This window comes from Oncorhynchus mykiss, chromosome 12 (genome assembly GCF_013265735.2).
Source record: "Oncorhynchus mykiss isolate Arlee chromosome 12, USDA_OmykA_1.1, whole genome shotgun sequence".
NCBI classification, from domain to species: domain Eukaryota; kingdom Metazoa; phylum Chordata; class Actinopteri; order Salmoniformes; family Salmonidae; genus Oncorhynchus; species Oncorhynchus mykiss.
In genome coordinates, this window is record NC_048576.1 from 45,753,013 (window position 1) to 45,767,098 (window position 14,086).

Here is a 14,086-nt window from a genome sequence, read left to right on the forward strand (position 1 = left end):
GCAATTCCACCACTGTTGCTGATTAACCTACTCACTCGTGCAATAATCACTATCTTTCTTTCAACCAATGGGCATTAATCTAGGGGAGTATTTATATGTCAACTCAAACCTTGTTTTGCAGCAACAGTCGTCCAATGACCTATCTCCCCACAACCACCAGCATAATAACCTTAAGACCCGTCATTGGAACTCCTTTCCCGCAGCATAGGGCAACCTGTCATCAGCATCTTGCTCTGGGGAGCATTCCTTGGAGACAAAGCCTACACCAAACTATTCAATAAAATTCCTTACTATATTATCTCTGTTGTCATTCTGTTAAGCCTGTATTCAATTGAACTACATATTCCAGCTAAATTACTTTGAGAAAGGTATTCATCTCATGATGACAGACTTTCAGGCCAGTTTCCCAGACTCATATTTAGCCTACTCCTGGTGTAAAAATATAATTCTAAATGAAGTTTCTCCACTGAAAGTGATTCTTAGTCCAGAAGTAAAGTTGCCTTGGGTCCAGTGGAGGCTGCTGAGGGGGGACTGCTCATGATAATGGCTGTAACGGAGCGAATGGAATGGCATACAATAAAACGGAAACCATGTGTTTGATACTATTCCACTTATTCTACTACATCCATTACCATGAGCCCGTCCTCCCCAATAAGGTGCCACCAACCTCCTGTGCCTGGGTCTGGAAAACCTACCCACAATGTAGCACAATATCAATGCTCAGATAATCTTTACACATACTTTTGTCTGTTTATTTGTCTGGAGACTCATGCATTTTCTCTCAATTGAACTGAGGTAGCACCAAAATAGCCTGGTCCCCATACTGTGTATCTGGAATGACAATGAACAAACACAGAGAAAAGTTGGCTAAAGCACAAACAGACTGGAGCACCAGGCTATAATACTGACCTTCACCGTGTCAAAGTCCGATCCACCCATCTGGGCCTCCAGGTTGGCCACCCTGACCACCACGGGCCGCATCCAGTATGGACCCTTGTTTACCAGCCGCCGGCCCATCTTTACTTCCACAGCAGACACGTTGGCCGGCATTGGCCCACACGACCTCAGCAGGTAGTAGGAGCTGTCGTCCGGGAAGGGCATGGAGGTCCCGTCGAAAGAGGCCGTCACAAAATTCTGGCCTAGAGAACACACCCCCTCCCTGCGGGGGTAACAGCCCAACAGGCCGAACTCTGTCACACACACTTCGCCTTCTCTACATGAATCGTTGAAGCAGGAGACTTTGCCGTTGGGCCCACAGACGCAGCGCAGGGTGCACTCTCCATCCTCGCCGGCAGGGCCCGCCCAGAAAGTGTCGTTGAGAGGGTAGTAGAGGCCCTCATGCTCGCAGCCGCAGTCCTGGTGCCGGACGCAACGGTTGCCACTCAGCACGTATCCCGGGTCACACTGGCAGCCCTCTGTGCAAGGGTGGGTGCAGTACAGGTGGGAGGTGAGGTCCGAGCATGAGGAGGCGCAGGCACTGGTGCACACCTGGTAGTGGCTGGACTCAGGGCATTTCAGGGCTGGCAACCAATCAAAGGAGAAATAGGATGTTACTGTATTTAACAAATCAGATTAACCTAAGATTGTTATGCTTTTATGTGCTACATGATTACATGATTACATAAGTTACATTATGATATTAACCACATCTAAGGGACAGATCGACATTTACTGGGGGGAGTGGTGGTCAAAAATAGGGGAGGGTTGTCAAACTGCTGCAACTGACAGTTGAACTTGAGGTGAGGAAGACCGTTTCAGGCCTACCAGAGTAACTCATATCTGACAATATAGTGTTTATCTTTATACAAAATATAAGGATAGAACATTTACAAATTACCCTCCTTCTGTACATCTATATCTGTGTAGTAGACTCAGTAACCATCTGACATAAAGAAGTCATCTGACATGCTCAAATCTCTGACAGCTAAACCGTGAGGTGGACAATTATTGTTTTAGTAAAGTAGCTTAAAACCCCTCCAAAAAAGTAGACCATAAAGTGTTGTATATGCTACACATCGGAACACAAGGAATAGTGTATTTGTAATTAGTTATAGGCTGTTATTAAGGACACGTAAATGTGTCTCAATTGGCCAACATCCCTCGTTTATTGATGGTGCTGGCTGCACCAGGTTGAATTTGAATGCATATGAATGTCCATTAAATTTCTCAAATGTTCGGTAAATTAAAATCTTCCCTGTTATGTTGTCCGGTGCCAAATTATCCTAAAGGAAACTCTGAAATGGCACATTGTTATAATGAAGATTTTAGAAAATTCGCATGAAAATCTGTCGCCAATTGGATGGAAACCTAGCTATAGACATGCTGAAAACTCTGGCAAGTTTGCTAGTCCAGTGTCACTTTGATTATTGTAACGAATGTCGTCGGGAGAAGGAGAAGAGCACCAAGGTGCAGCGTGGTAAGTACAGTTCTGCAAGGTGCAATACACGAAACAGAAAACAACTACCCACAAAACCCATGTGGGCAAGAGCTACCTAAGTATGGTTCTCAATCAGAGACAACGACAGTCCCTGATTGAGAACCATACCCGGGCAAAAACAACGACATACAAAAACATTGAAAAAAAAGCCTCTCTATGGCCAGGGCGTGACAGTACCCCCCCCCCCAAAGGTGCGGGACTCCAGCCGCAAAACCTGACTCTATAAAGGGGAGGGTCCGGGTGGGCCTTCTTTTCGGCGGCAGCTTGGGTGCGGGACGTGGACCCCACTCCACCTCAGTCTTGGCCCACTTAGGTGGCGCCTCTGGAGCGGGGACCCTCGCAGCGGGCCTCGGACTGAAGGGCGCCTCTGGACTGAGGGGCTGTGATTCTGGCGGCTCCGGAGTGAATGGCGACTCAGGCGCCTCTAGACTGACGGGCGGCTCTGGCACCTCCGAATAGGAGGGCGGCTCTGGCAGCTCCGGACAGGAGGGCGGCTCTGGCAGCTCCGGACAGGAGGGCGGCTCTGGCAGCTCCGGACAGGAGGGTGGCTCTGGCAGCTCCGGACAGGAGGGCGGCTCTGGCAGCTCCGGACAGGAGGGCGGCTCTGGCAGCTACAGACTGGATGGAGACATGGTTCTGGGAGCAGGCACAGGACTCACCAGGCTGGGGAGACATACAGGCGGCCTCCTCCTTAGCCGAGGCATCGGATGCACTGGGCCGTGGAGGCGCACTAGAGGTCTCGAGCAACGAGCCTGCACAACCTGTCCTGGCTGGATACCCCCTGTAGCCCGACAAGTGTGGAGAGTTGGAACAGGCCGCACTGGGCTGGGCTGTGCTGGCGAACCGGGGACACCGTGCGTAGGGCTGGTGCCGTATAATCCGGGCCCGGCATTATCCCTCCTGGCTCGATGCCCACTCTAGCCCGGCCGATTCGAGGAGCTGCGATGTAGCGCATCGGGCTATGCGTGCACCCTGGGGACACTGTGCGCTTCACCGCATAACACGGTGCCTGCCCAGTCACTCTCTCGCCACAGTAAGCACGGGGAGTTGGCTCAGGTCTCCTGCCTGACTCCGCCAATCTCCCCGTGTGCCTCCCCCAATATTTTCTGGGGCTGCCTCTCGTGCACGTTACCTCGAGCCAATTCCTCTTAGTGTTTCCGCTCCGCTCTAGCTTCCTCCAGCTCCTCTTTCGGACGACGATACTCTCCCGGCTGTGCCCAGGGTCCCTTGCCGTCCAATATTTCCTCCCATGTCCAGGAGTCCATTACACGCGGCTTGGTCCTTTGGTGGTGGGTAGTTCTGTAACAAATGTCGTCGGGAGAAGGAGAAGAGGACCAAGGTGCAGCGTGGTAAGTATTCATAATAGGTTTAATAAATACCAATACTTGAACAAAAACAACAAACAAACAGTTCTGCAAGGTGCAATCCACAAAACAGAAAACAACTACCCACAAAACCCATGTGTGCAAGAGCTACCTAAGTATGGTTCTCAGTCAGAGACAATGACAGACAGCTGTCCCTGATTGAGAACCATACCCGGGCAAAAACAACGACATACAAAAACATAGAAAAAAGAACATAGAATGCCCACCCTAGTCACACCCTGACCTAACCAAAATAGAGAATAAAAAGCCTCTCTGTGGCCAGGGCGTGACAATTGTGCCTTCACATCATGGTTCACCAGCAGCCCCAAACTTCTAAAGAATAAGCTACCAGCAAAACAAAGTTGTAAGAATTGTACTTAAAATCATCCCTCATCCCTCATCATCCCGCATTTATTCATCTCTATCTCTCTATGTAATTACATATTAATTATGTAAAAAAATAAGTCTCGCAATCAAAAGTTTGGACATACCTACCCATTCAAGTCTTTTTCTTTCTTTGTACTATTTTCTACATAATATGTGGAATTTCTTTCCTTCTTAATATGTTTGAATATGTTTGAGTTGTGTTTTGACAAGGTAGGGATGGTATACAGAAGAGCCCTATTTGTTAAAAGACCAAGTCCAAATTATGGCAAGAACAGCTCAAATAAGCAAAGAGACACAACAGTCCATCATTACTTTAAGACATGAAGGTCAGTCAAAACAGTACATTTCAAGAACTTTGAAAGTTTCTTCAAGTGCAGTCGCAAAAACCATCGAGCGTGGTTGATGAAACTGGCTCTCATGAGGACTGCCACAGAAAAGACCCAGAGTTACCTCTGCTGCAGAGGATAAGATCATTAGAGTTACCAGCCTCAGATATCGGCAATTAACTGCACCTCAGATAACAGCCCAAATAAATGCTTCAGAGTTCAAGTAACAGACACATCTCAACATCAACTGTTCAGAGGAAACTATGTGAATCAGGCTTTCGTGGTCGAATTTCTGCAAAGAAACCACTACAAAAGGACACCAACAATAAGAAGAGACTTGTTTGGGGAAAGAAACACGAGCAATGAACATTAGACCGGTGAAAAACTGTCCTTTGGTCTGATGAGTCCAAATCCTTTGGGTTCCAACTGTCGTGTCTTTGTGAGACGCAGAGTGGGTGAACAGAAGATCTCCGCATGTGTGGTTCCCACTGTGGAGCATAGAGGAGGAGGTACTTCGCTGGTGACACTGTCAGTGATTTATTTAGAATTCAAGGCACGCGTAACCAACTTGGCTACCACAGCATTTTACAGTGATACGCCTTCCCATCTGGTTTGCGCTTAGTGGGACTATCATTTGTTTTTCAACAGGACAATGACCCAACACACCTCCAGGCTGTGTAAGGGCTATTTGACCAAGAAGGAGAGAGATGGAGTGCTCCATCAGATGACCTGGCCTCCATAATCACCTGACCTCAACCCAGTTGAGATGGTTTGGTATGAGTTGCACCGCAGAGTGAAGGAAAAGCAGCCAACAAGTGCTCAGCATTTGTGGGATCTCCTTCAAGACTGTTGGAAAAGCATTCCAGGTGACTACATCATAAAGTTGCTCGAGAGAATGCCAAGAGTGTGCAAAGCTGTCATCACGGAAAAGGTTGGTTACTTTGAAAAATGATTTGTTTAACACTTTTTGGTTACCACATGATCCCTATGTGTTATTTCTCTATTTCACTCTTCACTATTATTCTACAATATAGAAAATAGCCAAAATAAAGAAAACTCTTGAATGAGTAGGTGTGGCCAAAAACGTTTGACTGGATTGTACGTATGTCAGATCTCCCCAAGGAGACATCCTGTAGTGGACCAGCTACCACCGGCCTGAGGAGAGACACATGAAACGAGGGGTTAATACAATAGTAAGAGGGGAGTTGTAACCTATAACAAACCTCGTTTATTCTCCTCAGGACTTTAAATGACCCCACAAACCGCGGACCCAGCTTCCGGCAGGGCAGGCGGAGAGGCAGGTTTCGGGTCGAGAGCCAGACCCGGTCCCCCGGTGCGAACACGGGGGCCTCACTACGGTGGCGGCCAGCGCTCACCTTCTGTCGCCCACCGGCCCGTTTAAGGGATTCCTCGATGTCTCTCCAGGTCTCCTTTGAGTGCTGCATCCAATCCTCCACCGCAGGAGCCTCGGTCTGACTCTGATGCCACGGTACCAGGACCGGCTGATAGCCCAACACGCACTGAAACGGCGACAGTGGCGAAGTGAATTCTGGGCCATCTTGGCCCATGGGGCGAACCTCGCCCACTCTCCAGGCCGGTCCTAGGAATACGACCTCAGAAACCTGCCCACATTCTGGTTCACTCTCTCCACCTGCCCATTGCTATCGGGGTGAAAACCAGAGGTCATGCTGATCGAACCCCCAGACGCTCCATGAACGCCTTCCAAACCCAGGAAGTGAACTGGGGACCCGATCAGAAACTATATCCTCAGGCACCCCGTAGTGCAGACAGGTGTGACCAAGTCCGCTGTGGAAAGGAGAGGGTCTGTAACTTCCCTCTGGGCAGGTGTCTAGGAGCCTTACACTGAGCTCACGCCGAACAGGAGGAAAGATAAACCCTCACATTCTTAGCCAAGGTGGGCTCCAGTACTTCCCCCTAAGAGCCCGCACTGTCCTCTCAATCCCCAGATGACCAGAGGAGGGTAGCGTGTGGGCCCACCTGATCAATCTATCACGAACACCAAGCGGGACGTACAGTGCCCTGCGAAAGTATTCGGCCCCCTTGAACTTTGCAACCTTTTGCCACATTTCAGGTTTCAAACATAAAGATATAAAACTGTATTCTTTTGTGAAGAATCAACAACAAGTGGGACACAATCATGAAGTGGAACGACATTTATTGGATATTTCAAACTTTTTTAACAAATCAAAAACTGAAAAATTGGCCGTGCAAAATTATTCAGCCCCCTTAGGTTAATACTTTGTAGCGCCACCTTTTGCTGCGATTACAGCTGTAAGTCGCTTGGGGTATGTCTCTATCAGTTTTGCACATCGAGAGACTGACATTTTTTCCCATTCCTCCTTGCAAAACAGCTCGAGCTCAGTGAGGTTGGATGGAGAGCATTTGTGAACAGCAATTTTCAGGTCTTTCCACAGATTCTCGATTGGATTCAGGTCTGGACTTTGACTTGGCCATTCTAACACCTGGATATGTTTATTTTTGAACCATTCCATTGTAGATTTTGCTTTATGTTTTGGATCATTGTCTTGTTGGAAGACAAATCTCCGTCCCAGTCTCAGGTCTTTTGCAGACTCCATCAGGTTTTCTTCCAGAATGGTCCTGTATTTGGCTCCATCCATCTTCCCATCAATTTTAACCATCTTCCCTGTCCCTGCTGAAGAAAAGCAGGCCCAAACCATGATGCTGCCACCACCATGTTTGACAGTGGGGATGGTGTGTTCAGCTGTGTTGCTTTTACGCCAAACATAACGTTTTGCATTGTTGCCAAAAAGTTCAATTTTGGTTTCATCTGACCAGAGCACCTTCTTCCACATGTTTGTTGTGTCTCCCAGGTGGCTTGTGGCAAACTTTAAACGACACTTTTTATGGATATCTTTAAGAAATGGTTTTCTTTTTGCCACTTCCATAAAGGCCAGATTTGTGCAATACACGACTGATTGTTGTCCTATGGACAGAGTCTCCCACCTCAGCTGTAGATCTCTGCAGTTCATCCAGAGTGATCATGGGCCTCTTGGCTGCATCTCTGATCAGTCTTCTCTTTGAATGAGCTGAAAGTTTAGAGGGACGGCCAGGTCTTGGTAGATTTGCTGTGGTCTGATACTCCTTCCATTTCAATATTATCGCTTGCACAGTGCTCCTTGGGATGTTTAAAGCTTGGGAAATCTTTTTGTATCCAAATCCGGCTTTAAAATTCTTCACAACAGTATCTCGGACCTGCCTGGTGTGTTCCTTGTTCTTCATGATGCTCTCTGCGCTTTTAACGGACCTCTGAGACTATCACAGTGCAGGTGCATTTATACGGAGACTTGATTACACACAGGTGGATTGTATTTATCATCATTAGTCATTTAGGTCAACATTGGATCATTCAGAGATCCTCACTGAACTTCTGGAGAGAGTTTGCTGCACTGAGAGTAAAGGGGCTGAATAATTTTGCACGCCCAATTTTTCAGTTTTTGATTTGTTAACCAGTTGCATCTCTAGGGGCGCTATTTCATTTTTGGATAAAAAACGTTCCCGTTTTAAGCGCGATATTTTGTCACGAAAAGATGCTCGACTATGCATATTTTGTCTGTAAGTGCCCCAGAACTCATTCTACAGGCGAAACCAAGATGATACGTCAAACAGGAAATGAGCAGAATTTCTGAAGCTCTGTTTTCTAATGTCTCCTTATATGGCTGTGAATGCGACAGGAATAAGCTTAGACCTTCTGCCGTTTCCCCAAGATGTCGGCAGCATTGTGACGTATTTGTAGGCATATCATTGGAAGATTGACCATAAGAGACTACATTTTCCAAGTGTCCGCCTGGTGTCCTGCGTCGAAACTGGTGCGCAAAGCCATGTGCAAGTATTTTTCCATTTGATTGAGAGGAGAAACCATGCTTCCACGAACGATATATCATCGAAGAGATATGTGAACAAACACCTTGAGGATTGAATCTAAACAACGTTTGCCATGTTTTCAGTCGATATTATGGAGTTAATTTGGAAAAAAGTTCGCGTTTTGAGGACTGAATTTTCAGGTTTTTTTTGGTAGCCAAATGTGATGTACAAAACGGAGCTATTTCTAATACACAAAGAATCTTTTTGGAAAAACTGAGCATTTGCTATCTAACTGAGTCTCCTCATTGAAAACATCCGAAGTTCTTCAAAGGTTAATTATTTTATTTGAAGGCTTTTATGTTTTTGTTGAAATGTTGCGTGCTGGATGCTAACGCTAATGCTAACGCTAAATGCTACGCTAGCTAGCTACTTTTACACAAATTATTGTTTTCCTATGGTTGAGAAGCATATTTTGAAAATCTGAGATGACAGTGTTGTTTACAAAAGGCTAAGCTTGAGAGATGGCACATTTATTTCATTTCATTTGCGATTTTCATGAATAGTTAACGTTGGGTTATGCTAATGAGCTTGCTGATAGATTTACACAATCCTGGATACAGGGGTTTTTTCATAGCTAAACGTGACGCAGAAAACGGAGCGATTTGTCCTAAACAAATAATCTTTCAGGAAAAACTGAACATTTGCTATCTGAGAGTCTCCTCATTGAAAACATCTGAAGTTCTTCAAAGGTAAATGATTTTATTTGAATGCTTTTCTGTTTTTTTGTGTAAATGTTGCCAGCTGAATGCTAATGCTAAATGCTACGCTAAATGCTACGTTAGCCATCAATACTGTTACACAAATGCTTGTTTTGCAATGGTTGAGAAGCATATTTTGAAAATCTGAGATGACAGTGTTGTTAACAAAAGGCTAAGCTTGAGAGCTAGCATATTTATTTAATTTCATTTGCGATTTTCATGAATAGTTAACGTTGCGTTATGGTAATGAGCTTGAGTCTGTATTCACGATCCCGGATCCGGGATGGGGAGATCAGAAAGGTTAAAAAAGTTTGAAATATCCAATAAATGTCCTTCCACTTCATGATTGTGTCCCACTTGTTGTTGATTCTTCACAAAAAAATACAGTTTTATATCTTTATGTTTGAAGCCTGAAATGTGGCAAAAGGTCGCAAAGTTCAAGGGGGCCGAATACTTTCGCAAGGCACTGTACCTCCGACCTTCTGGACACTGAGGTGGAGGAGGTCCTAACCGAGACGCCCGCTCGATGTCCGCTTCCACCTCCCATAACACCGGTGCCACCAGACAAGAGGCCGGAAGTATGGGGGTGGGATCGATGTACCGCTCCTCGGTATCATTGAGAGGGGACAGTGCGTCGGCCTTCGCGTTACGGGAACTTGGTCTGTAAGAGAAAGTGACGCGAAATCTGGTAAAAAACATCGCCCACCTTGCCTGACGATTATTCAGTCTCCTCGCCGCCCGGATGTACTCCAGATTACGGTGGTCAGTCCAGATGGTCCTAAATGTGGTTTTCCACTCATCTCAATCCCGGATTCGCACCAAGTTATACGCGCTCCTAAGATCCAGTTTTGTGAAGAAGCGTGCTCCGTGGAATGACTCCACCGCCATGGCGATGAGAGGTAGCGGGTAACTGAACCCCACTGTGATGGAATTTAGACCTCTATAGTCAATGCACGGACACAGACCTCCCTCCTTCTTCTTTACAAAAATGAAACTCGAGGAGACAGGTGATGTGGAGGGCCGAATGTACCCCTGTACCAGAGATTCGGTGACATATGTCTCCATAGCCACCGTCTCCTCCTGTGACAGGGGATACACGTGACTCCTGGGAAGTGCGGCGTTCACCTGGAGGTTTATCGCACAACTCTCCAGTCGATGTAGTGGTAATAGGGTCGCTCTCTTTTTTACAGACGGCGATTGCCAAATCGGCATATTTGGGGGGGGGGGGGGGGGGGGGGGGGTGCGCACGGTGGAGACCTGGTCTGGACTCTCCACCATCGTTGCACCGATGGAAACTACCACACACCTACCTGAGCACTCTTCTGACCACCCCTTAAGAGCCCCCTGTTTCCACAAAATGTTAGGATTGTGATAAGCCAACCAGGGAATACCCTGGCAGGCTAAGGCGTAGGCCACTGGAAACGCAGGAGAATCGATTAGGAAGAGACTAATCCGCTCCTCATGAACCCCCGCGTCACCATGTCCAGTGGAACCGTGGCCTCCCTGATCAACCCTGACCCTAACGGACTATCTAGGGCGTGCACGGGGAAGGCTTGGTCTATCTGCACCAAGGGAATCCCTAACTTCCACGTGAAACCGCGGTCCATAAAACTCCCCGCTGCGCCTGAATCGACTAATGAGGGGAAAACTCAGGAAAGGAAATCAACACATACATTTGACCAACAGGGGGCTCTGGGTGAGCCGGGTGATGACTCACCTGAGGTGTTCGAGCCGTGCTCTGCCTGCCCTCTCGACTCCCAGACGCTCCTCCAGCACCGGTCAGCAGTGTGTCCTCTCCGACCACAACTGGTGCAGGAGGTGGCTCCTCTTCCGGTGGCCCTTGCAGCAGCACCCCCTAACTCCATGGGTGTCGGAGCAGGAGTGCTGGGGGGTGGAACAAACAGACCCTGATCAAGACGCCCGCGAGCAGCCAGCAAGTTGTCCAGCCTGATGGACATGTCTATTAGCTGGTCCAGTGTGAGAGTGGTGTCACGACAGGCTAGCTCCCTGCGGATGTCCTCCTGCAGGCTACACCTATGATGGTCCATCAGGGCCCAGTCATTCCACCCCGTGCCGGCAGCCAGGGTCCGGAACTCCAGCGCGAAATCCTGTGCACTCCTCGTCTCCTGCCTTAAGTGAAACAGCCGTTCACCCGCAGCTCTGCCTTCTGGTGGGTGATCAAACACCGCCCGGAAGCGGCGGGTGAACTCTGGGTAATGGTCCCTCGCAGAGTCCGGGCCTTCCCAGACCGCGTTGGCCCACTCCAGGGCTTTACCCGAAAGGCAGGAGACAAGGACATTGACACTCTCTTCTCCCGAGGGGGTCGGGTGAACGGTCACCAGGTAAATCTCCAGCTGGAGCAGGAACCCCTTACACCCGGCAGCCGTCCCATCGTAGTCCCTCGGGAGAGCTAGCCGAGTCCTGCTGAGTCCGGACGCCGCCGGAGAAGGTGTTGTTGCAGCCTGGCGAGTGGGTGAAGATGAGGTAGGGAGGCCGCTCCTTTCCCATCTCTCCATTCTCACTAACACCTGATCCATAGCTGTCCCCAAACGGTGTAATACCGCCGTGTGCTGTTGAACACGTTGCTCCATGGACGGGGTGGGCGCGTCCGCTCCTGCTGACTCCATGATTTAGGGTGCAGGATTCTGTCAGATCTCCCCAAGGGGATGTGGGTGTGGAGTCAGGCACAGGAGAAACAAGTAGCCACGAAACCCCACTCAGACACAGTCCAGGGAAAAACCACCTGTTAAACATGAACTGATGAAAACGAAACCCAAACTCACTGATAGTCAAACGAAAACAATCCCACACAAAACCCCAAGGGAAATGTCGAGATAAATACCCCCCCTAATTAACCAAAATGAAACCAGGTGAAACACAAAACAGACATAACCAAAAGAAAGGGAAAAAGGATCGGTGGAAGCTAGTAGACCGGCGACGACGACCACCGAGCGCCGCCCGAACATGGAGATGAGCCACCTTCGTGTGGAAGTCGTGACAGTATTTATTTTACTGACAAATTCAATCAATCAATCAATCCAAACTGTGCAGCAGCCAATTGATGAATGGAAAGAGACATCTGTTACAAAATACCAAAAAGTTTATGACATTCGGAGATTGTCAAGCCAAGCCTTCAATACTAGGTAAGCCTACAAGGTAGGGATGGATATATTTTCAAGATTGACATGGTCTATTTATTGTGGTGTTAAAAACGCAAACCATGATATTAAAGTGCCCAAAGTCGTTATGCTTTGTTTATTGGTTGTGTAGTGCATTGGCACAGAACCCAGTTGGTGGAAAATTAATTTTATATATTTTATCAAATTAAATATGGCATCAACATGTTGAAAATCTGATTTCACCCTAGCTGATCAGTGTGTGCAGCCGACTCTGATCGTAGTGTAATGAAACAGACAGGGAGAGTGAGCTCGTCTGTGGTGATCGGCCAACACTCAACCTTCTGGCCCGTAGCCCTGCGTGGCATCGACTGTGCCACAAAAGCATGCTGAAGTGGCAAAGTTGATATCCACTTTTATAAACACAGTTATGTTATTTGTGGTCATAAACATTATTTTCAGTTAATTATATGGGGGGAGGGTGTTCAATTTATTTTACGGTAAAAGGGGAGTCAAGTGAAAATATTTTAAACTTTGGGGAGGGGTATGCATTTTTTTTTATGACACTGAGTTGGACCAGCCCCTCCCACCCAGTAAATTTAGATACATCACTAACAGAAACAGTAGGTAACATATTTATTTTAAGGATAGGTAGCTATAAAAATGTCCAAACAAAACCATTTCTACCCGACATATAGATTATATACATCGGGACAGAAGATCACCCACCACAGAAGGTGTGTGACCTCCAGGTTCGTATGGTGACCCCCAGGGCTTGGCAGGCTAAGGCGTAGGCCTGAATGGCCTGACAGAGGGTGGTAATGTTGTCCTTGTTGTTGCACATGTCGTAGACACAACTATAGACAAAGGCCGTTGGGTCCACCACTGCCCTGCAGTCCCTGAAAGGCCCGTCCGTCTTGTTGATGATTCCACAGTAGTCCGGGCGGAAGTAGAACGCCTCGGTCAATGGTTCACAGACACTGCAGTTCTGGGCACAGCCGTCTGTGCAGCGCCAGTCAGCGTCCTCCGCCCGCCAGCTGCCACCCAGCGCCACTACGCTCTCGGCCAGCGAGCCGTCGGGCAGCACAGGGTCGTCGGCAGGGTCGTCGTTATAGTTACCACACAGGCCGCATGTGTTGTTGAAGTAGGAGCTGGGCAGGGAAATGGAGGCGTAGTGCTGCCCATCGTAGGTCACCAGGAGGCCGAAGTCGGTCTCCAGGGCGACGGCCATGCCCGACTGGTACACCCTGACTGCACCTAGCTGGAGTTGGACTGGCAGTGTCTTCATCAGTCCATCCACCTTGAAAAGGAGAGGTAGGAGATTCAGGGCAGATTATGCAGGACAGTACCACATAAACACCATATTAGATTAGATAGCCCAGCTAACAATTATAGAGAAAGAAAACTTTTTTGTAATGTTACCTGTAATGTTCCCCAGATGTTTGAGTGTCCAGTTTTCTGTTAGTTAGGGGAACATTCTATGTATGTTAGCAAAAACCTCCTGAGAACCTATTTAGCATGTTTTGGCAAACATTCCCTAAATGTCAAACATAACTTACACAGAGCATGGTTCCATGTGCTCAGAACATAATATATGCATTTTCTAGACATGTCTCATGGGAATATTTCAAGAAAATGTCTTTGTATTAGTTGTCAGGACTTCACCTGATGATCCCAAAGAAACGTTCACCCTCCAAAAAATTCACATTACACATTTCGCCTTGTTACTGTTGCTGAGCCCATCAAGGCCCTGATTGGTGAACCACTGATCCATTCACAGCTCTTTGTCTATTGACAATGTTCGGGACACAGTGCTTTCAACTTACATATTTAGCACTCTTTGAAAAACATGATT

The 14,086-nt window shown here is 47.7% G+C and overlaps 1 protein-coding gene across 1 annotated transcript in view; it reads right to left on the reverse strand.

Annotated features, from left to right (window-relative positions):
- The window catches only part of LOC110538902 (alpha-tectorin-like), an 82,369-nt gene that overhangs the window by 20,261 nt on the left and 48,022 nt on the right, over positions 1–14,086 (reverse strand). The window contains exons 15-16 of the mRNA XM_036939508.1: positions 12,961–13,531; positions 869–1,520 (exon numbers count right to left, since the gene is read on the reverse strand). Of these exons, the coding sequence (XP_036795403.1) occupies positions 869–1,520; positions 12,961–13,531 (1,223 nt within the window). The remainder of the gene's footprint in view (positions 1–868; positions 1,521–12,960; positions 13,532–14,086) is intronic.